This window comes from Lathamus discolor, chromosome Z (genome assembly GCF_037157495.1).
Source record: "Lathamus discolor isolate bLatDis1 chromosome Z, bLatDis1.hap1, whole genome shotgun sequence".
Classification (NCBI taxonomy): domain Eukaryota; kingdom Metazoa; phylum Chordata; class Aves; order Psittaciformes; family Psittacidae; genus Lathamus; species Lathamus discolor.
Genome location: NC_088909.1, coordinates 44,835,559 through 44,856,553, shown reverse-complemented (window position 1 = coordinate 44,856,553; position 20,995 = coordinate 44,835,559). Strand labels below are relative to the sequence as shown.

The 20,995-nt window shown below is 41.5% G+C and overlaps 1 protein-coding gene across 1 annotated transcript; it reads left to right on the top strand.

Annotated features, from left to right (window-relative positions):
* Positions 1-460: 460 nt before the first annotated feature.
* Positions 461-19,454, top strand: TRIM36 (tripartite motif containing 36). The gene is made up of 10 exons (XM_065662644.1): positions 461-680; positions 1,530-1,761; positions 9,271-9,608; positions 12,526-12,672; positions 13,696-13,791; positions 14,698-14,951; positions 15,574-15,698; positions 16,253-16,546; positions 16,843-17,140; positions 18,697-19,454. The coding sequence occupies exons 1-10, from the start codon at positions 612-614 to the stop codon at positions 19,052-19,054; spliced, it is 2,211 nt and encodes a 736-aa protein (XP_065518716.1). The 5' UTR covers positions 461-611; the 3' UTR covers positions 19,055-19,454.
* The last annotated feature ends 1,541 nt before the right edge of the window (positions 19,455-20,995 follow it).

Genomic DNA, 20,995 nt, shown 5'->3' with positions numbered 1-20,995 from the left:
ATCTGAAGTGAAAAGGTACTATAAAGGTACTGGAGAAGGACTCTTCATCACGGACTGTAGCCATAGGACAAGGGGTAATGGGTTAAAACTTAAACAGGGGAAGTTTAGATTGGATATAAGGAAGAAGTTCTTTACTGTAAGGGTGGTGAGGCGCTGGAATGGGTTGCCCAAGGAAGTTGCGAATGCTCCATCCCTGGCAGCGTTCAAGGCCAGGTTGGACAGAGCCTTAGGCGACATGGTCTAGTGCGAGATGTCCCTTCCCATTGCAGGAGTTTGGAAGCAGATGATCTTAAGGTGCTTTCCAACCCGAACCGTTCTGTGAGCCAGTGACTCTAGCACTGTACGCACACTCCCCGTCGCCGCGGAGATGCCAGCAGAGGAGGGGCGTCCGGGGGGCGGCTCTGACGGGACTTGCACCGCGCTGCCCCCTGCCGGACCCTCCGCCGCTGCGGAAGTGGCGCCACCGGTGCCAGGTGCTGCTCGCCATTGTGAGCTGGGCGTTGCCTCTGGCCCCGCCCCAGCACACGGCATTACCTCCCCCTCCGCCTCGGCGGCGGTGTTCTGTCGGGGTGGCCGCTGCAGGGGCGGAATCGGCGGGAGGAGGCGGAGGCATGGAAATGGACCTGGGGATGGACCCGGAGATGGAATTGGAGATGGAGGGCCACCGGCGGGAAAGCGCGGTGAGAGCCGGCAGTGGAGTAGGGGTGTGTTTGCCCGGTCCCCGCCCGGCAGGAGCGGTTCCGACGGCAGCCCGTGGTGTGGGGCGGCGGGCATGGCGCGCACGGGGACCTTCAGCCGGGGCTCGGTGTGTGCAGGGGATGGGTTTCATTCCCGTGTATGTATCTGGTGTAGTTTGGCGGCGGGCTGGACAGCCGCGGACACGGGCCAGTGCCGCGGAGAGGAGGTGCCGGTGGGTTCAGGCCCGGGGGCTAGCGCCAGACGGCTGTGGAGTCGTTAACTTGCCGAAGAGCTGCCCTGGTGCACAGGCGGGTCTTTGTGCGTTAAACAAACAAATAATGTTCCTGACTCGAGCTACTAGCCAAATGAAGTGAGAATAGTTTCTCCTTAAATGTGAGTTGCGGGGCAGGGAAGCCTGTTGTTGAACCAGCCAGACAGTTTATTTCGTTTTTTCTTCTTTTTTCTTGCTTCTTGACAAGCAGGTGAGCAAGCAGAATTAAACGTGTGTATTCTTATTGTTAGGAAATATGATTGATTTCATCTCCGTTGGTCCTTGAGTGGAATTAAGACTACTCCCCTTTTCTTTTTCTTCCCCTGCAATGCAGACATGACCTAAAGATGAACTGAATTTTCCTAGTGGCAGCTTTCATTTCAGTTGAAATGAATGTTGTCAGTGCTCTCATAAATGTTAATTTATATTTGTTTGCAGGGTTAACTGGAGGGGTGCTTCAAACCAGCTAGAACTGTACAGCGATTATTCAGCAGAGCTGGGGTTTGGTGACAGACAGCTGTGCCATGCTGGCTCGTGTTCTCTGTTCTTACATTTGTTTTTCCCTCTTTCTGTCATGAAGGTTGCCATTAAGGGATTTGAAAGAGAGCTCATCTGCCCAGCATGCAACGAATTGTTCATCTATCCACTGATCCTTCCTTGCCAGCACAGTATCTGTCACAAGTGTGTGAAAGAAATACTATTTGCATTTGAAGACTCTTTTCCTGATGGAGGTTCCGAATCCTCTAATCAGAGTAGCCCTCGAATTAAAATCTCTTCTAGCATGGACCGAGTTGACAAGATTAGTAGATCAGGTATGTGTCAGGATTTTTGTGTGTTTTCCTAACTTAGCATATTGGACTGACTTGAGCTGAACGTTATCTGTACTGGTAAAATGTCTGAGGCAGTTAAAGAGATGATGACTTAGAGATAGTGCAAATCTTTTTCATTATGTGGCAAGAACAATGCGAATATTTTCAAGGACAATGCACTTTATTTTGTAGATAGTATATTTGTCTTTGCGGCATCCTGTAAATCTTTGTGACCAGTGCGGTTTTGTTCCTGTGTTTCAGTTACATTGAGATGCAATAGCATCATGTTCAGTAGTGTTGAGATGTAGATTTCAGCAGTTTTATTGCCTGCCAATAGTACTGTTGAGGTGGTTCTCTCAGGTTTCAGCCAGCCTGAATTCATTAGTGCCAGCTTCTGTCTGAGCCTTCTGCGGACTGTGTACATGGTAGTTTTGTCCTAACTGTTTCATTATGCTTACAGTAAATAATATTCCATAGACGATGATCATTGCAGAACTGGGGACAGATGACAGTACGAAAACTGTACCAACAGTCTCCTTCAGCATGGTCTGCTCAAAGGAGTGCTTGGCTATAAGGCTCATGCTCACTGTGGTATCACAAGGAAGATTCTTACAGCTGTCTATAATCCATGGATAAGTTGATATGCTTTTACATAGATAAATTGAAAGTTCTTTGTGCATGCTGTACTTAAAAGAAATGTGATCTCGGCCTTTAGGCTTCGTTCTGACATAATTATCTCCTTTAAAACCAGACTCCACAATGCTCTGGATAAGTTGCCCACAAGACAAACCCTAAAGCTGTGTCTTGCATTTCACAAAATACTAACATTCATCTTCCCAGCTTCCAAAGTTCAGATGTTTTATTTCCTCTGCTTCTCTTATGCAGCTCCTCAGTTGTTAGTCCTGGTATTCTTTCAAATCAGTTTGAGTGAATGTTGTGTTTGCTGTAGCTGGGCTGGTTGAAGCTTATGTGATTTGTGTGAATCCCCAGAATAAATGGCTGGTTATCTGCATTACAGTCCTATTTTATGGATGTGGGGTGCACAGTCCCACAGCCACCGTTTAGCTCTACATGCATGTCAAGCTGCTTTCTAACTGCAGTGTTACGTGACACTTGAATGAATAGAGCCTACTGGTGCCTGCCTTCTCCCAGATCCAAGCCTATTCCCTTTTTCCTCAATGAGCATAATGTTCTGTCATGGTAGTGCGTGCATGGACTGACATGATTCCTGGTTTCCACTGCAGAGTTACGTTTTTACAATGTGAACATCAGAGTGGTTAGGGAGTGGTAGGTCTGCTGTGGGCAGCCTGACCTCCCTGTGAAGGCTGTGGCTTGTGGAGTGTGGGAGAGCTGGACAGGCTGCCTGTGGGGAGAAGCTCCCATGCTACCTTCTGCAGCTTAAGTGAGGAAGTAATACTTTATCTCCCATCAAAAGCTGCTCAGCTGGCTCTCATTCAGGCAGTGATCTAGAGCAACATGGCCTGCACATGGTGCTGTGGTTCAGTGTGCCCTGTGCTCAAAGGAGGCCATGCTCCCTTGAGAACCTGGCATTTAAATACTTCTAGATTTGCAGAGTTTTCAGTGCTGCTATAGTTATTGGCTGCTCTTAGAATCATAGACCTGTTCATGGTGCTCCTGCCTGCCATGAGATACATGCATGCGAGTTGTTGCTGGCATTGTAATCTTTGAATCCACAGTAGCCTGCCATCATCCCAGCAACTGATTGGAAGCTATGTGTATTATCTTCTCATTGGATGTACTAGTTGAGGGAGATCAATGCTTTCCTAAAGACTTCATACCTGTTCATGAGTAGCAGCAAGAGAAAGTTGAGACATGAAAATAATGCCCTCAAAGAGTGTTGGGCAGATGCACATCACAGGAAACTTATCATATCAGAGAGTTCACATTTGCAAAATGGAAAACCTATGGAAAGGGGAGCTTTAAAGAATGTACTTGGATAGTCAGGTTAAACTGTTCACTTCTGATGTTGCAGCCAGCGTTCCATTGCTATGTGGGGTGTGAGACTTGTGCTCAGACATTTGGTACCAGTAATGTTCAAACAGCTCACAATTTATATTTCTACAATTCTTGTCCTGCGTCTGAAGCACCCACAGTGTGCATTGCCTCAGTTAATTTATTTTATGATACTCAGGGGATTTGAAATAAAACAGCTCCTTAAAAGAGAAAAAGTACAGGAAACATCCAAACTGGTGCCTCACATAGAACAAAAAACCCACTAGAATTTCTGGTAGGCTTGTGCAGGGCATGTTACTGTCAAAACATTATTGTTATACTTCAAAATGTATATGACAACTGCCTGCTGCGGGTTTTTTCTTTCTCTTTTGTTTTTTCCCACTAAAGGGAATCCCTACTATCTGCATGAGGAGTATCATCTATTAAAAATGATTTTGGCATTTAAATTCTTGAGATGCCAGAAGAAACTTGTCCATGTGTTTTATTTGCTGTGAACACACATCTCACATTTACAAATATAATTTATTTTAAAGTGAAAACTCTCCATTTCTCAGTTGAAATGGAGTGTATGTGTTTCTTAAAATCTAATGTGTTGGTTTAAAAAAAAAACTACAGACAACAAAAAAAACCCACTGTTTTTGTTGTATATAAAATAATTTTTGATCAAAAAAGTATGTTGCATATAAAATGAAAATAAATGCTATTTCTTATTGCTCATCCATTTTCTGTAATGTTAGTTTAATTACAGTCTTGGTGTAGTTAAAGTGTGTAATGTCGTTATGTTGACACTTGTGCAGCACTGATGGACGATGGAGAAACAGAATATCTGAAATACCTCTCCCTGCACCCCACCCCAAATCTCTTCTTTCTCCCTTTTTCTGTTCTGCTTAAATACTACAATTGTTTCACCTGCTAGGGAATTAAACATTCTTTCATTTCAGCCCTGCAGGAGTTTAACAGCCACAAGGGAGAAAACAGTTGATGCTTTTTATGTAAACCATTGTAAACCAATGGTATATCTCATTTTTGGGTTTCTAAATGGCTTTCTGTTCATTGTTCACAGCCTCACAGAGGAGGTCTTTTGGGTGGAGAGGTAGAAATGCTTCTTTTCTTGTATTGGCTAGAGGTAGTGTAGCATTTAGATCTCGAGTTAAATACTGTTGGTTAGCATATAGCTTTTTGTCAGTGGTCAAGTCCACAAAATGGCTTTTGCAGTGAGCAAAGGTACAGCAAAGGACTTCTATAAGGAAAGCTTTTCATTCTGTTTAACACTGACTTAAAGGTCAACTGGACTGGAATTCAGTTAGGAGTTGAATTACATTTTTTTTTCTCTTGTGTCTGAACATACATTGAGGGGTGCAGAACTGAATATTCTCTCTTCCCTTTAAAAATAAAACCCCAACAGTCACCCCCCTGCCCCATGCTTAATTTTCAAGAGTTTACATGGTCAAGTTCCAATGAAACTGCTGACTTACTGGTAGTGAAGTATAGTTATTGAATCAATCTTTATAACATTGAGAGCTTGTGGTTGGCCATAGCTTTTAAATGGAAGATAATACTGGCTCATTGTGTCTGAGCCTGCTTGATTTGATAAAAGAGCAGACTGAAATTTATACCATGTTAATCTGAATAGTAGTTCTGGATCTGGCAATTTAGCATGGCACATGAACATATTTTAATTTGTGATGTTTGGTGTGCTTAGTGACACAATTGGGTGGAAGGGTAGCCAGTGTCTCTTTGGTTTAAATAAATCTCCTTTCCAGAACTGAGCTAGTCTGAGCATTTCAGTCACTGCATGGGCTTGTTAATATAAATAGTTCTTTTCTTTTTTTTTTTTTGATGGGATGCTCTGTCAAAAGTGGTAGAAATCCCCACAAAGCTCCCTGTTGCCATAATATTGGCAGGCACACAAGCAATCCGTAAAAATACTGTGTCCTCCAAGAAAGATGTGAACTGAGCTAAACACAAACCTGAACTTCACACTCGGTGGAGGACAGGAAATGGGAAGAAGTTTGAATTGCCTCAGTTGAAGACTGAGAGTGTCATAAAACAAAGATACTGTAGGACATCATCAGAGCTCTTGGGAAGCTGTCCTTATTTGTTCTTTTTGCAGAAAGCACCCTTGATTTGTGGAAGATGAGTGTCTGAAAAATGACATTTTGCAGCTAATGACTTGCCTCATATTTGTTTGTTGCCTTTTTCTTTTCTTTCTTCCTAAAAATCATTCCAAAAATAGTAACTGACTTTGGTGAAGGTGGCAATATGCATTTAGATATTTTGAAAAACTTACATGAGAATCCAGTTGACTTTTATAATCTTTATTTTTTTTTGTTTTAAATTCTCACACATTTAATGTCCATGTCTTCCATAACTGTAGAATTCTGGTGATCCTGCTTACTTGAATCTTTAAGATGTCTTACCCCTTTGCAAACAATCAGCTGGAGACTGGGCTTTTCAACATTTTAAGTGTTGGTATCACTTCTTTGGAAAAGGATATTTAAATGTTGTCTTTAAAAGACAACTTAAGATTGTTCTTTGATTTTAGTCTTTGCCATCTATATCACAGTATTTGAGTTTGGAGTCTAAGCAGGAGCATACGTTGTGCTAATTTTTTAGTTAGTGATCAAGATATTCAGTGCAAGTGGAGCAGTCTGTTTACAAATCACAGCAGAAAATTTCTTTTGAGGGTTCCTGATGATTTCACAAAATATGTACTTGTATATTGTAAATGAGATTGGCCAAGTGTAAAAGAGAATATAGTGAGAACCTAAATTTCTCTCATCTGCACAGCTAATATGACTACAAAATCCATGGGTTTTGCTGTTCTGTTTTGTATATAAGCAAATTCAGTTTTAGCAAACTGGACATAAGGCAGATAAGAAAGACAGTACCCTAAGCATTGCTGAAGAAATAATTTTTTTTTTATATGAATGTAGAAATTCTATAAGCAGAAAGCAGACTAATTCTTACTGCGTGTTAGTTAATATTACAACTCTTACTAAGCAAAAAGAGGATGTTTCCATAGTGTGGTAATTGAAGTGGCAGAGCATACCAAGGAGCTTAGCAAGTAAACTTCCATGGTTTAAAACAGGGTGGGGAGAAACCTTAGTTCTTAGAGTGCTGCCAGTGAAAAGGGATGAGACATCTGAAGGTGCGCAGGACTTCTCTGGTACTGGGTTCCTTTCTGTAAGCAGTGTCACCAGCTGCGGAGCTTACAACTGGTCTACCACGTTTTTTTTGTACTATGGGCAGAATGAAAGGCCTCCATTGAAATGCAACTGAGCTCACCTTTGAGTTTAACAAATGCCCCTTCTGTGTTTGAGCCGCTTGAGCCAGACTTGACAAACATGCTGCTGGATACAAACTTCAGATTGTATTTTTTAAACTTGACCACTGCACCATGTTTCTTTCTTTTGCTATCTTGCTTTGTCACGGCTTGCTTTCTGCTATAGCCTACTGCTTGTAGTACATATGACACTGTATAATTATTTTGTTAGTTTTTGTACATATAAGTGTTCTGGGTCGCTCTCTGTAGTTGGTGACTGCATGGCACTGCATGTGAAATCGTCTCTGATTAGGCCATTGTAGAAGTCTGTGTAGAAGATCTGTCTGTGTTCCTGTGTGCCGTGCTAGCTTGGAGCATACGTTGAAATAACGGCAATATAGTTTTCTTTCACTGCTGTTGCTGTGCATTGCATGTATGTCTTGCTGTGTATGCCAAGTTACAGGTACTGCAGGATGTGCAGTTGGCCAGTTAATTCAGTTCAAGTAAGTACTAAAACAAAAAAAAATCAAAATCTCTGCTTCCCTTAGCTGGTGCCTCGTGTCCCCCATACTGTTCTGTAAATGCAGTCTGGTTGGTCCACTCAGAACCTACAGAAAGGCATGAGACCAGCATGGTTTGGGACTGCCAGCTTGTATGCATTTGCTCATGCTCTAGTTGTTGCTTCTTGGGCGACAGTCATGCATAACTACCATGGGGCACATTTGAAAGATATTTAAAGGAACTGGTTACTTACAGGAGTACTGGTTTGTGGGTGGTTTGGGGTTTTTTGTTTTTTGTTTGCTTGTTTATTTTTTCCTTTTTATGTGGTAGTTTGTGTTCTTTTGGGGTTTTTTTGGTGGTTTTTTTTAGGGTTTTTTTTTTTTTAAGAGACTGGATAGCAGTGCACATGCTAGAGACATGATAGGAATGGAGGTTTTAGACTGTTGAATTAAGCAGCCAGAGGAGAAGTGGCACAAGGCAAGTAAGTGTCTTCTGAGTAGTAGCAAAGGACACTTCAAAAAGAGATGAAGCATCATAATTTCTGATGAGAAGATACTGACTAAATACAGATGAAGAAGAATCAATTTCAACCCATATAATTCAGCTTAAAGTCATGCCTCAATTTATAAATCTGCTAGGTATAACAACATTAGGTATAACACCATGCAGCCCTCTCAAAGGGATCTTAAAACCACGCTCCAGCTACAGAAGATGGGTTTTTTCATTTCTTTGCCAGAGGAAGCTGAGAGAATACATGTCAAGCCTAAACACTTGCCTAGCTTGCTTCAGAAATACATAAAGGCACAGCTGTGCTCCTTGAGTTCATGTGTGGGACACTGGAATGCCCTCCCTGTTTGATAGCCTCAAGGACATTAACTTGTAAATAGCTTTGGGTTTGTGAGCTGTCCCCTTGAACAGGCTCCAAAGGCTCCTCAGGCTTGCAGCTTTACTTGAGCCTTTGATCACTTTAGTTTGGATAGGAGGGGAAATTTTTGCATAGCTGGTAGGAGTGCAGCTTCTCTGCTGTTCCTTTTGAAATGCAGAGAGATATAACACCCTATGTAACCGCATATCTGCGGTTCCCCAGTTCAAGGTAGAGGAATCTTCCAGACATAACTGTCTCAACATTCCCTTTGGTGCATGTGGTTTTATCAAGGCCATTCAGCAAGAGTCAAGTCAGCCTCTTCCTGCTTTTTGGCTGGGATGTCATACTGGTAATATCTAGTTCTCTTGTTTTCCTTCTTGGTTTTTTGTTTTTTTTCAGGGGACTTTTTTTTTTGTTTGTTTTTTTTTTAGTTATGTTCCTTGGGATGAGACAGATGAGTTCGACCCAGCTAAAGCAAGCTTTAGGGAGCTCAAAGTTTGCTGTGTTTGTCTGGGAATAATTAGTTTCACTCTGAGAATAAGCATCTTTCACTTCACTTCTCTCTATGGCCAGCCAGTTAGCCTAAAACTAAAATTTTTCTCAAGGTTCTGTGTTCAGGATTTTGAAAGGCTGCAGCTTGAATGTATCTAAAACTAGATGAAGACAGGATTAGAACAGCTAAATTAAGCTTACCACAGAATTAATTTTAGAGTAGTAGTTTGTAATGTCCCTTGGACTCAGACATTTCACTACCTTGTTGTGGTAAATGTATTTTCTTTGGCTTGGCAGACTGCATATGAATTGGTAATCTAGTGTTTTGGACACTGCTTTGATAGTTCGGAATTGGTTCATAAATTCCTGTGCTTCTCCCTTTAAACATCTTCTGTTTATGCTACTCCTAAAACAGGTGTCTACCCAGGCAGAAAACACAATTCAGTGACTCCTAGATCTAGCCTGTTTCCTTGTCCGGGTTGCCGGCGGCATATTGATCTCGGAGAACGTGGCATCAATGGCTTATTTCGCAACTTTACTTTGGAAACCATTGTGGAAAAATACAGACAGGCAGCCAGGGCAGCCGTTGCTATTATGTGCGATTTCTGCAAACCTCCACCTCAAGAGTCTACAAAGAGCTGCATGGACTGCAGTGCAAGCTATTGTAATGAATGCTTTAAAATACACCATCCTTGGGGAACTGTGAAAGCCCAGCATGAGTATGTTGGACCAACCACCAACTTCAGACCCAGGGTAAGTATACTGTATCTTAAAGGATTTGTGTTGCAGCGTTCACATACATGGAGCTTCACGCGTGTCTGTACGATAGTTGCTCTTTAGGACATTGCTGCTTTACTGACTATTGCTGTTATTTGAGTGCACCATATGCCTTTGTTATTCTTGATACTCAAGTGGTTGTTGTTGGAAATGACATTGAGAACATATTTGAAGGGGACCCTGAAAGTAAGGATTTATTATAATTTATTTATTTTTTTTAAACTTTGGAGAATGGATTGTGGTATTTGTGATTTGGATCCCTTTTTTCTTTTTTTTGGAAGACTTTATGATCTTGAACATCTAGAGTGGCAGTGATTTTTGGTAGAAGTCTAGTTAAGGAGGATGCCTGTGTGGGTAAGCTTAAAAACCCCAACACAATTGGCCTCCCCTGCCCTGTTAAGGCAGTTTCCCTTTGGATGTTCTGTGAGTGTGATCTATCACAAAGCATCTTCTTCCTGTCCTCCTTCCTTGTGTCTAGCAATAGCAAAAGGTGGAGTTCAGATCTCTGCTGTTTTTACACTGTTGTTGGGGTTTTTTTTTGTTGGTTTTCTTTTTTTCTTAAGCTGTAGCAGAAGAGAGAAGTGTAATGGGCAGTTTTCTGCTTTATGCAGTGCTGTTGCCACATTTGGACAGAAAAGAATATTTCAAAGTGCAGTTACCTTTGTCTCTTCTGCTAAGTGGTGTGCAAAACGTGGCAGTACCCTACTCAATTTAATTACACAACATTAGGAACCATCACAGCTGCCATGTGCCTAGCAAGGGACCACTGTAGGTCTTAATGTCTGACCACTCTGTGTGCCGGTGGCCGGTGACCTCACTGGAGGTCACGCATATGTTGGAAATGCTGGTGTTCAAGGAGTCCTGATTCATTTTGATTAAATTAAGTAAATTTGATTAATGTGCAGTGCTTAAGAAGGGCTTAACTAGTGATGTACCTTTGTTCTGAGGCTGGAAAAATTTGAGCCTCAGAAGTTAGTGAGCTGACAGTGAAAATCCAGAAGTTCACTTAGTGCTGTTTTTATCAAGTCTTAGCACCTTAATTCCAGTTAAGACCAAGCATGTGCTTTATATGCTTTAATATGTGCTAGCACACAGCTATCTTTGTAAAATGTCCATCTCTTACCAAAAGTAAGGTAAAAGTTTGCATGCCGTCTTCCAGTTTTTACTCTAAAATGCAGTAGAGTATCTTAAAACTTTGCCTCTATGGTATCTAAGTCCTCACTGCTGCAACATTCTTAAAGGAATTCTGCATGCCTACATACAGACTAATTTGGGTTTAGAAGTCAGCAGCTGAACTCTGATGAAGTAGAGCAAAGGGGGGAAAAGTGGTTTAGATCATCCTGATGTATCAACTGTGTGTAATTAGCTTTTTAAATTGTGTTAAGACAGATGCACTGTTTAAAAAGAAACAGAACCCCTCAAGCTTATTAGAAAGAAAAGTGCTTTTTTTTTTTCACTACACTGCTTTGCCAAGACCTGAACTAGAATGCACAGAGCATTTGCTGGTCTCCCAAACAATATTCCCAGTCATCACTTGAATTTACAGCCAGGTTGAAGAACACTTTGTAATGTGTGGTGAGGATAAGAGAAGCACATATTGGGCTTATCTTGAAATTTTAAAGAGCTAGACGAGGTAATCTGCTGTCCTCTTGCATCTTTAGGTTGCAGGCTGTAACTCTTGCTTATATGATGAATTGAATAAAATGCATGGCTTCTATTAGGTGTCACTATGCACTGCTGTGGAAAGCACAAGCCTAAGGTAACATTTCAGGCTTGAAATGGTCTGCAGTTTTAGCTTACTGTGTCCATATCTATGCTACTCAAAATTTTCTGTTTTGGTGCCCTTTACTGTTGGCTTTTTCTTTTTTTTTTTTTTTTCTTTGGGGGGGTGGGGAGAGGAGATTTGTTTTTGTTTTTTTGAAGGGGTGTGAGAAAAGATTATACATTTAAAGCTTGGCTACTGATACTGCTGTCTTGCTCTTCCCTTTGACTTGAAACTGAACAGCTTTATCAAGAGCTCTTCTTTGGTTAACATGGAGAAGACAGACTCAGATGTTCTCTTTTAGTGCTCTGGGGTGAGGCAAATATTTAGGTTTTTTTCTAACACCCCCTCTCCCTCACTTTAGATGATTTTACCTGTTGCTTGAGCTTGGAGTTGAGCAGCAATTTTTTTTCCCCTCTTAGAGGAGTTATTTCAAGATGTTCAGTCTTTGGAAGATGACTTTCAGTGAACACCGGTTTTTCACAATGCTGTTCAAACTGATACTGGAATCTGTGCCAAGCACAAACAACTTGTAATTGGAGTCAAACAGAAAAATAGCAACCCTGGAGCCTTTAGTCTTTAAAATGGCTGTGACTGGTCATGGTGGCTGCATTTTGTTTGTTGCTCTAAGATTAATGGCTATGTGACTGATCAGAGTCTTGCTTAAACTTAGATCATGGCAGTATTATGACAACTCTTGCTTTAAGAAACAGTTCGTAGCTGTTTCAAGAGATGCTGTTGTGGACATGGTTAAATTTGAAAGGATAGGTGTGCTATATATTGCATTTACAATTACAGCTCTGAAGAACAGTGTAGGGAGCTTGTGGCATGCAGACAACTTCAGGGATTAGCAAAGGATTAATTGCAGTATGGAGGCTACATGAAGTTTGCACAGGCATTGCTACAGGTTTATGCACTGTAAACCTTATGAAGTTGTATGAGTTCATCTGCTGGCTTTCACTGTTGTGGACAAATATAAAACTTGGAAGATAAATAGAACATAAAAAATCCACTGAAGAAACCAGACGCTGCTGTGGGGTGATTTTGATTTCTTGTTGAGCACCTCAGTTTTTGGAAGTACACCTGTATACCTCTGCTCTTACATTTTTCCTTCCCCTTTTTTTCCCCCAGTTTTTGATGTGTCCAGAACATGAAATGGAGAGGGTAAGCATGTACTGTGAAATCTGCAGAAGGCCAGTTTGTCATCTTTGTAAACTGGGTGGATATCATGCAAATCACAGAGTGACAACCATGAACACTGCCTACAGAGCCCTAAAGGTAAAAGTAAATATTGTTGGATGTGGCCTTAAGAAGGGAAAGAGTACTGAGCTTCTGCTGTAATGGCAAACTCCCTCTGGCAGGAATCCAGGATGTGTGTTTAGTCAGGAGGCATGCTGTTGTGCAATATCTGTTAATGTATATATTAGTGTGGCATAGCAGGTCTGAGAAACTAAGCTGTATTTTCTATGAAGCTTGAAACATAACCCCTTAAAGATGCTTCTGCATTATTTTAGTCAACTGTACAGCAGGACTAATCTATGCAGAAGGTTGAAGCAGTTAATACTTTACAGTCTAGGTTAACTGGTACTTTAGAGGCACTCTTGAAAAACTTGCATTTGAAGTTTAATTGCCACCTTGTATGTTTCTAAAACTGCACAGCTGTGGATTTCCTAAGCACAGTAGAACAGGGAAGACTTGCAAACATTGCTTTGTTAGTAAAGAATAATAAATTGCAGCTACCTCCTTTACTTCCTTAATGCTCTTGCTTTCAGGGAGGGGAAAAAAGAGGACCAGTCCCTGCCTGCCTTGCGCTCTTTGGCCTGATTGCCTGTTTGCAAGGTTTTTCCTGTATGGCTGTTAACTCTTGCAACTAAAGAAGTGCAGACAAACTCAAAAGTTTTGTGCTTTGCACCGCTCACTTTTCTAGCAAATCTTACTACAAATGAGTTAATAACTAATAAGGCTTTTCTGTAAGTTTTAGTAACATCTTTGACAATCATCTTCCTGCCTAAGAGAGAGTGACTCCTGTGGCTGGGGAGGAACATACAAGCAAGCTGAGGCTGTTACCTCTTGTCCTAAGAGGCTGTGCTCCCAGTTCTGCTCACAGCAGTGGCTTCACGTCTGTGTGCAGTCATCACAGGTCACTGAGCAGTTCTGTGTGGGGTTGCTGCTCGTAATTGGTGACAGATTTTGGTCTCTGTAATAAGATAAACTGAGCAATAGCTGGATGACCTGCCTGCACTGGTTGGCAGTTTGGGTGAGATGCATTTATTCTCCCAGCTTGCTGTTTTATTTTAACAGGAGAACCTTTCAAAAGGTATTGAGTACCTAGTTGGTAAGGAGAGTCAGGTGAAATCTCACATCACACAGCTGGATCTGCTGCTGAAAGAAACGGAGGTGAGAGTGGCTTGTGGGCTGTTTGGGGATGGCCCTTGCAGGGACAAGGCAGGGACTCAAATTGTTTTCAGTGAAGTGTTTCAAATACCTAGGGATTTTTTTCAGTTAGCCAGAGAAACGATTTCTGATCAGTTCGTGCTAGTCCTGAATCCCACATGACCCAATCCTGAAAGTGTGGGAAATTTGGGCAGCATACAGAGTCAGATGTACTCTTACAGAAGTTAAATTTTGGGTGCTGCTGTAAATTAAATTGAAATAAAGCTTATTTGATACTTTAACTAGTGAGAAGTGAATTAGGCTTAACAGCTTTTGTGTATTCATGGTGCTGTACAATTTACACTGTCTGCCTTGAGGATCTGCCTTGAGGGCAGAACCTCCATGAAGAAAAATCAGAGCTGGAAGCTCACATGCAGCATGAAAAATGCAGTGGTGGAAATTGCAGGAGCTTTTGGCCCTGCTTGTGTCTTGATAAATGTTGTCTCTATGCTTTCTAGTTCCTTTTATCCAGTCAGAAGAGACTGTACAGTTCTGAGGGCATATGTGAGAAACTTTGCTGAACCCGTGGTTCAGGGTGTTTGACGAAGATGGAAGAGCACGTAGCTCTTGGACATAAAGACTTCACAGACTAAACTGCTATTTTATAGTGGTTTTCCATGAGTTGTTTAGACAGATGCCATGCATAATCAGAGGAGTACTTTCCTGCTCTTAATTCTTTGTGTTAAAATAGTAAATGCTTACTAGCTTGGGTGCAGTGCTGGTCACATTTGCAGTGCTGAAGACCATAACAAAGCTTATTAGTCTTGTCTGTCAAACAGATGACTACATTGCTATGACATCTTGAACAAATATGTTTCTGTACACAGCCACAGTGCTGTGGAATCTAAAGTGTCTTTTGTTTCCTCCTAGTTTAACAGTGAAAGAGCTAAACAAGAAACATTTCAAAATTTTGAGAGATTGTCTCATATTCTGGAAGAGAAGAAATTTGCAGCTCTTAAGGCAATTGATGCTTCTAAGAATTTAAGGCTGGAAAAATTGCAAGCACAAGTAGAAGAATATCAAGGGCTTCTGGAAAATAGTGGCCTTTTAGGATATGCTCAAGAAGTGCTTAAAGAAACTGATCCATCTTGTTTTGTTCAAACAGCAAAACAACTTCATGTCAGGTATCTTGATTATCTTCTGTTTGAGATACAGATACTGTTCTAGGACGTCTGGTCAGTCATACTCTCTTGACACCTGCTAGCAAAGTAGTGAATATAGTACCTTGTGTTACGGAGGCTCGGGAGATGATCCCAGTACCATTCAGCAGAAATTACTACATTACAGTGTGTGTTAAGGAACAGCACACTAGAGGGGCTCTGTCCTGCTAACCCCCACCCAGCCTTGTTCTGCAGTGGAAGAGCAGCTCATTCAGATCACTGACAGGTTCCTTAGAGATTGTATCAGGTATTTGTAAGTTAGCATAACAGGTCTCTTCTGGCTTTAAACTCTTTGATCTTAATAGTCATTCTCCAGTTAGCGTTTCACACCTATTTTGTTCTTTGAACATAATGACCCAGATTGGTAAAATGCTCTGCCAGCTGAAGGAGATTACTTGTTCCTTATCTTTATGCCGATGCACAAAAGGACTTTAAATTTTGCATTTGAATTCTGTCCAGAGGCACAGACCTTTCTGAGTGACATGAAAACAGTTTTTTTTTTTAAACCCCAAATTTTTTTGCTTCAAGGAATGCACACATGCGCATATTTCTCTCTTTTGCCATCCACCTGTTTCTGTGCTTTCAGAATCCAAAAAGCTACTGAATCTCTGCAGAGTTTCAGGCCAGCAGCTGAAAGTTCTTTTGAAGACTTTGTGGTGGACACATCCGGACAAGAATTGGTCCTTGGTGACTTGACCTTCCATTCTGATGGTAAATTGCGAGAGTGTCAGATTTTTCTCAATTCGTGGCTTTAAGGACTTATCTGGAAAGAGGTAAAACCAGTGCAAGACTGCAGTTGCAGAGCTCAGTCTTGTAACCTGCATTGTGCCTTCTGTCCCTGCAGCCCACAGGGCAGCAATGCTAGGTTCAGCACTGATAAAGAAGCCAAGATGCCATTGCATTTAGTACCAGTTTACACTGGCTTCCAAACTACTGTAGTTAATTGATACTAGGTTTTCCTAGAAGCTTTTGTTGCATGACAGAAAAGAATAGGTTTTTATAAGGTGGTGGTTTTTTGGTGGTTTTGTGTTTTTTTTTTTTTTTTACGTGCCAGCAAAGATAAATAATATGACTTTGAAAGTAAAAACAGGAAGGTATTTAAGTGCATGTACAGAACCATCCTCATCTGCACCCTTTGAGTGAGTAAGTGCCACACACACGCACACATAGTGCTATAGCCACTCAACAAAGGGCTTGTGTTGTTAATTCTAAACCAATATGTATCTGTATTTGATTTCTTCTCTCCTGAATGTCTGTCATTCCAGGTCTAGAAATACCAGAAATAAACGAATTGCAGAGCAGAATGTATGACAAAGCTCTGATCAGTTGGGAATGGCCTGGGAAGAGAGATGCAGCTGATACATATGTTCTGGAATATTGTAAGCTTAATAGAGAAGAGGAGAGTGCAGTGTGGCAGGAGATTGAAGTTTGCAGCAAGAGCAAAGTTATACCTGATATTGATAATGACAGCAGCTATGCCTTCAGAGTACGAGGATATAAAGGATCCATCTGTAGTGCTTGGAGCCAAGAAGTTATTTTACATACACCTCCAGCTCCAGGTATTGGGTTTTCATATGTCAGCAAGGTGCTGAATATGTGTCTTTCGGTGTTTAAAGCTGTAGGTAGTTTCCAGTAGCTCAGAAAGTTCTGCTCTGCTGTTACCAGTTGCATGAATGCTTAGAAGTATTAACAGGTTAAGTAGGTATCATACTGAGATTGTGTTAGCTTGCGTGATATTTCTGGCAGCCTTTAAAAGTGAGAAATTCTAATGCCAGTATGACTTAAATTATAGTTTATAAGCACAGAGGGCCAGATACTTAACTAAGAGGAAATTTTTTGCAATACTGTTCTTCAGTTTTCAGTTTTCTTTTTGATGACAAATGTGGGTACAACAGTGAACATCTGCTGCTGAACCCAAGAAGAACCTCTGTGGAAAGTAGAGCTGGATTTTCTCTGCTGTTGGCATCTGAGCGTGTGCAGACGGGATGCTGTACGACCCTGGATTACATCATTGGTGACACTGGAATTACCAAAGGGAAGCACTTCTGGGCTTTTCGTGTGGAACCCTACTCATACTTGGTGAAAGTGGGAGTTGTCTCTAGCAACAAGATGCAAAAATTGTTCCATAACACCAGTGATGTGATCAGCCCAAGGTAAATTTTAGACTTTTTTAATTCATGCTTTATATAAGGAAATGTCTTCTAAAAATTAACAGGGAATATTTTTAAAAAAATTAGAGGGAAAAATAAATGGGAATATCCATTAGTATGCAAGGTGCACCTTACCAGTGGCAAGTGGCTTGAAGGATATGGTGTAAGCAGGTGGTCCTGTTCATTGCATGCTAGTAGTGCAAAGATTCTAATTTTTCAGTGTTCTGCTTTGTTTCTTTCTGGGAAAGAAATTGGGTTCCTACAGATATCAGGGTATATCAGTTAAAGCAAGAGGATAGGAAAAGAAAAAAGGCAGCAGTTCCAAGACTGGAGCAATGCTTAATTATCAGTAGTAAGACTTCCTTAATTCTCGTAGCATACTAGATTTGGCAGTCATTCAGAGGTGCAGTGTTCATTGCGTGTATCTTTGCTGTAGCCTTGTGTTGTGGTGGATTCCAAGTCACTGGCTGGTCCCAGGCTATACATTCTACTTACGGTAATGGAGTGATACTGTGCACAAGCCAAAGTACAGTGGACAAACCTGGAAGAAAATTTCCAGTTTTCAATTACACTTCTAGTAAGCCTGGATGTGTCTAGGAACTACAGGCTGGGACACAGTCTCCTTGGGGGATTCTTTACTTTTTCAGAAATCTAAAATATAAATTGGCTTCCTCCTGTGTAGCATATCGAAAGTGTAAAAATGACAGTGTCTTGAGCTGCTTAAAGTCAGATGGAGACTTTTTGCAAAGTGACAGATTAGAAGCTGATTTCCAGATTTTTCTCCTTTTCCACACAAATATCTGGAAAAATTTAGCTGACCCACATCCAGCCTCCCCCCAAACAGGCCAAAAAGGCAAATCTAGCTAGGGATTGTCAGCACAGAATAATGTGTTTCTCTGGTCTGTCTGGGTACAAAAGTAGGGGAAAAAACATGTAGACTGAACAAACCTGGCTACAATCTATCCAGTAAACAGCTGGAAAAGGGATTCAGGGAAGTCTCTATGAATCCCACTTGAAGCAATCCAACAAAAAGAAAAATCACCTTAAACCACTATTTTGGCTTTTTGAATTTTAAAGACAATGTAGCAAGCCAGCAGCATGGAAAACTCACAGGACAACAGTGATGTTAAATGTATTTATAAGTGTCATTTAACATTAAGTAAATAAAGTTGAATGTATCTTGTCTATGATGATTAGTCATACTTGCTGTATTTCTTCTCAGGCTAACTCATCTATAGCTGTAGATTCATTAATGATTGCCTAGCATGAAGACATTTAGTACATGAGTACGTCCACTCCTTAATAAAGCCTTCTGTGGTCTCGTCCTTGCAGTCAGGAGTTAACAGTTTAGCTGTTACTAATTGTTTGAAGTGGCCCAGATGATTGTTCTCCATCTAGTAAATTCATCTTCCCTCCTGGGTTATGTATATTTTTACCCCACAAGGTTCAGCAAGTGGTAGCATGAAGTTACCTATCTTTACAAAAGCATTTTCTCCAGTTCACATCACTGATCCCACTTCAGAATCTGACAGAAGAAAATGGTTGTTTTTCTGTTCTAGATACGAGCAAGACAGTGGTCACGACAGCGGAAGTGAAGACGCCTCTTATGACTCGTCACAGCCTTTCCCACTGGTCACATTAGGCATGAAGAAGTTATTTATCCCCACAGCACCTGCGGCTTCCAAGGATGCAGAGAGCAGAATCCTTCCCCTGCCCTCATCCTTGGGCATCTGCCTTGACTATGACAAAGGCAAGGTGGAGTTTTACGATGCTGGCAGTATGAAATGCCTTTATGAGTGCAAGGTGGACTGCTCTGGCATGATGTACCCAATATTTGCCTTAATGGGTGGTGCAGCAGTTCATCTTGAAGGGCCTGTCACAGCAAAGTATGGGGAGTATGATGACAATGACATCTAGTGCAGAGATATTCCCATTGCTGTTTTAAGATGGAAAATAAGAATGGAAGAATTCTACCTTAGTTTTCAGTCTTGATTAATTGTGTTATATATATGTGTTGCTCATAAGCCTCTGGACTATCCGTTCTTTCTAAGCACGAAGTCCAGGTACTTTCCACACCAATGGGAGATGTTCTCCCAGGAGCATATGTTCTTCCAGGGAGGAACTCTCCTGTTTGTCTTGTGATCTCTGAGACGCTGTTCTCCACACATTTTTTTCCCCACAGGAAAGCAGGGAAGAAGCTTGACTAGCAACCAAAATTGTTCTTCAGGGGTAGAAATCTGACTTTTATGTAACTTAAATTCTTACAAAGCTGTGTATGGTTGCTGTTCTCCTTTCAATACATCTGCTTGAATGTGTCTGAAGTGTCAGATTCTTTCCAGTTGACCCCTGAGTACCAGGGGTTGTCATTTTGTGCTGAAAGGTCCATCTGCAAAACAGCGATATAAAGCAGGGAGAAATCAGAACTGCAGCTGAACATTTGGGTTGCATTTGGAAAGAGGAGAGTGAACCAGAATCAGATAGCATGTCATACTCCTTCAGTGAGGTGGTAAGATAAAACTCTAATCTTATGATTTATATGATCGTAACTATATGATACACCTTGTATCATTACTATAGGCTTCATAGAATCATAGAATAGTTAGGGTTGGAAAGGAACTTAAGATCATCTAGTTACAACCCCCCTGCCAGGGGCAGGGTCACCTCACACTAAACCATGCCACCCAAGGCTCTGTCCAACCTGATCTTGAACACCTCCAGGGATGGAACGTTCACAGCTTCCCTGGGCAACCCATTCCAGTGCCTCACCACCCTAACTGTAAAGAAGTTCTTCCTTATGTCCAATCTCAACTTCCCCTGTTTAAGTTTTAACCCGTTACCCCTTGTCCTGTCACCACAGTCCCTAGTGAAGAGTCCCCCCCCAGCACCCTTATAGGCCCCCTTCAGATACTGGAATGCTGCTATGATGTCTCCACGCAGCCTTCTCTTCTCCAGGCTCAACGGCCCAAACTTTCTCAGCCCGTCTTCATATGGGAGGTGCTCCAGTCCCCTGATCATCCTTGTGGCCCTCCTCTGGACTTGTTCCAACAGTTCCGTGTCCTTTTTATGTTGAGGACACCAGAACTGCACACAATACTGCAAGTGAGGTCTCAGGAGAGCAGAGTGGAGGGGCAGGATCACCTCCTTTGATCACGCTCCTTTTGATGCAGCCCAGGGTATGGTTGGTTTTCTGGGCTGCAAGCGTACACTGAAGCTGGCTCATGTTCGTTTTCTCATTGACCAACACCCCCAAAATAAAATATGAATTATATAAAGTACAATTCTACCTTAAACATCAGAATTTAGAGTCCAAAATGGGAAGTGTTTGCATGTGAGAGTGATACACTACCTGGTATTTAGACAAAAGCAAGTGAGTTACTGATACAAGAAATAATACGTGAACTTAAAAAAAAAAAAGTTATTTTTCTGATCTAGAAGCAGCTTGGATTTTTTTTTTATTTTAGTAAGAATGTTAAAAATGCACTTATTCATAGAATCGTAGAATGGTTAGGGTTAGAAAGTACTTTTAAGATCATCTAGTTTCAAATCCGCTGCCATGCACAGGGACTCCTCAAACTAGACCAGGTTGCTCCAAGCCCCATCCAACCTGGCCTTGAACACTGCCAGGGATAAAGTATTTATTCCCGCTTCTTTGGCCAACCTGTTCCAGTGCCTCACCACCCTCACATTAAAGAACTTCTTTGTTATATCTAACCTGAGCTTCCCCTGTTTTATGTTTGAACCCATTACCCTATGTCCTGTCATTAAGGTCCCTGATGAAGAGTCTCTCTCTGGCATCCTTGTAGGCCCCCTTCAGATACTGGAAGGCTGCTATGAGGCCTCCATGCAGCCTTCTCTACT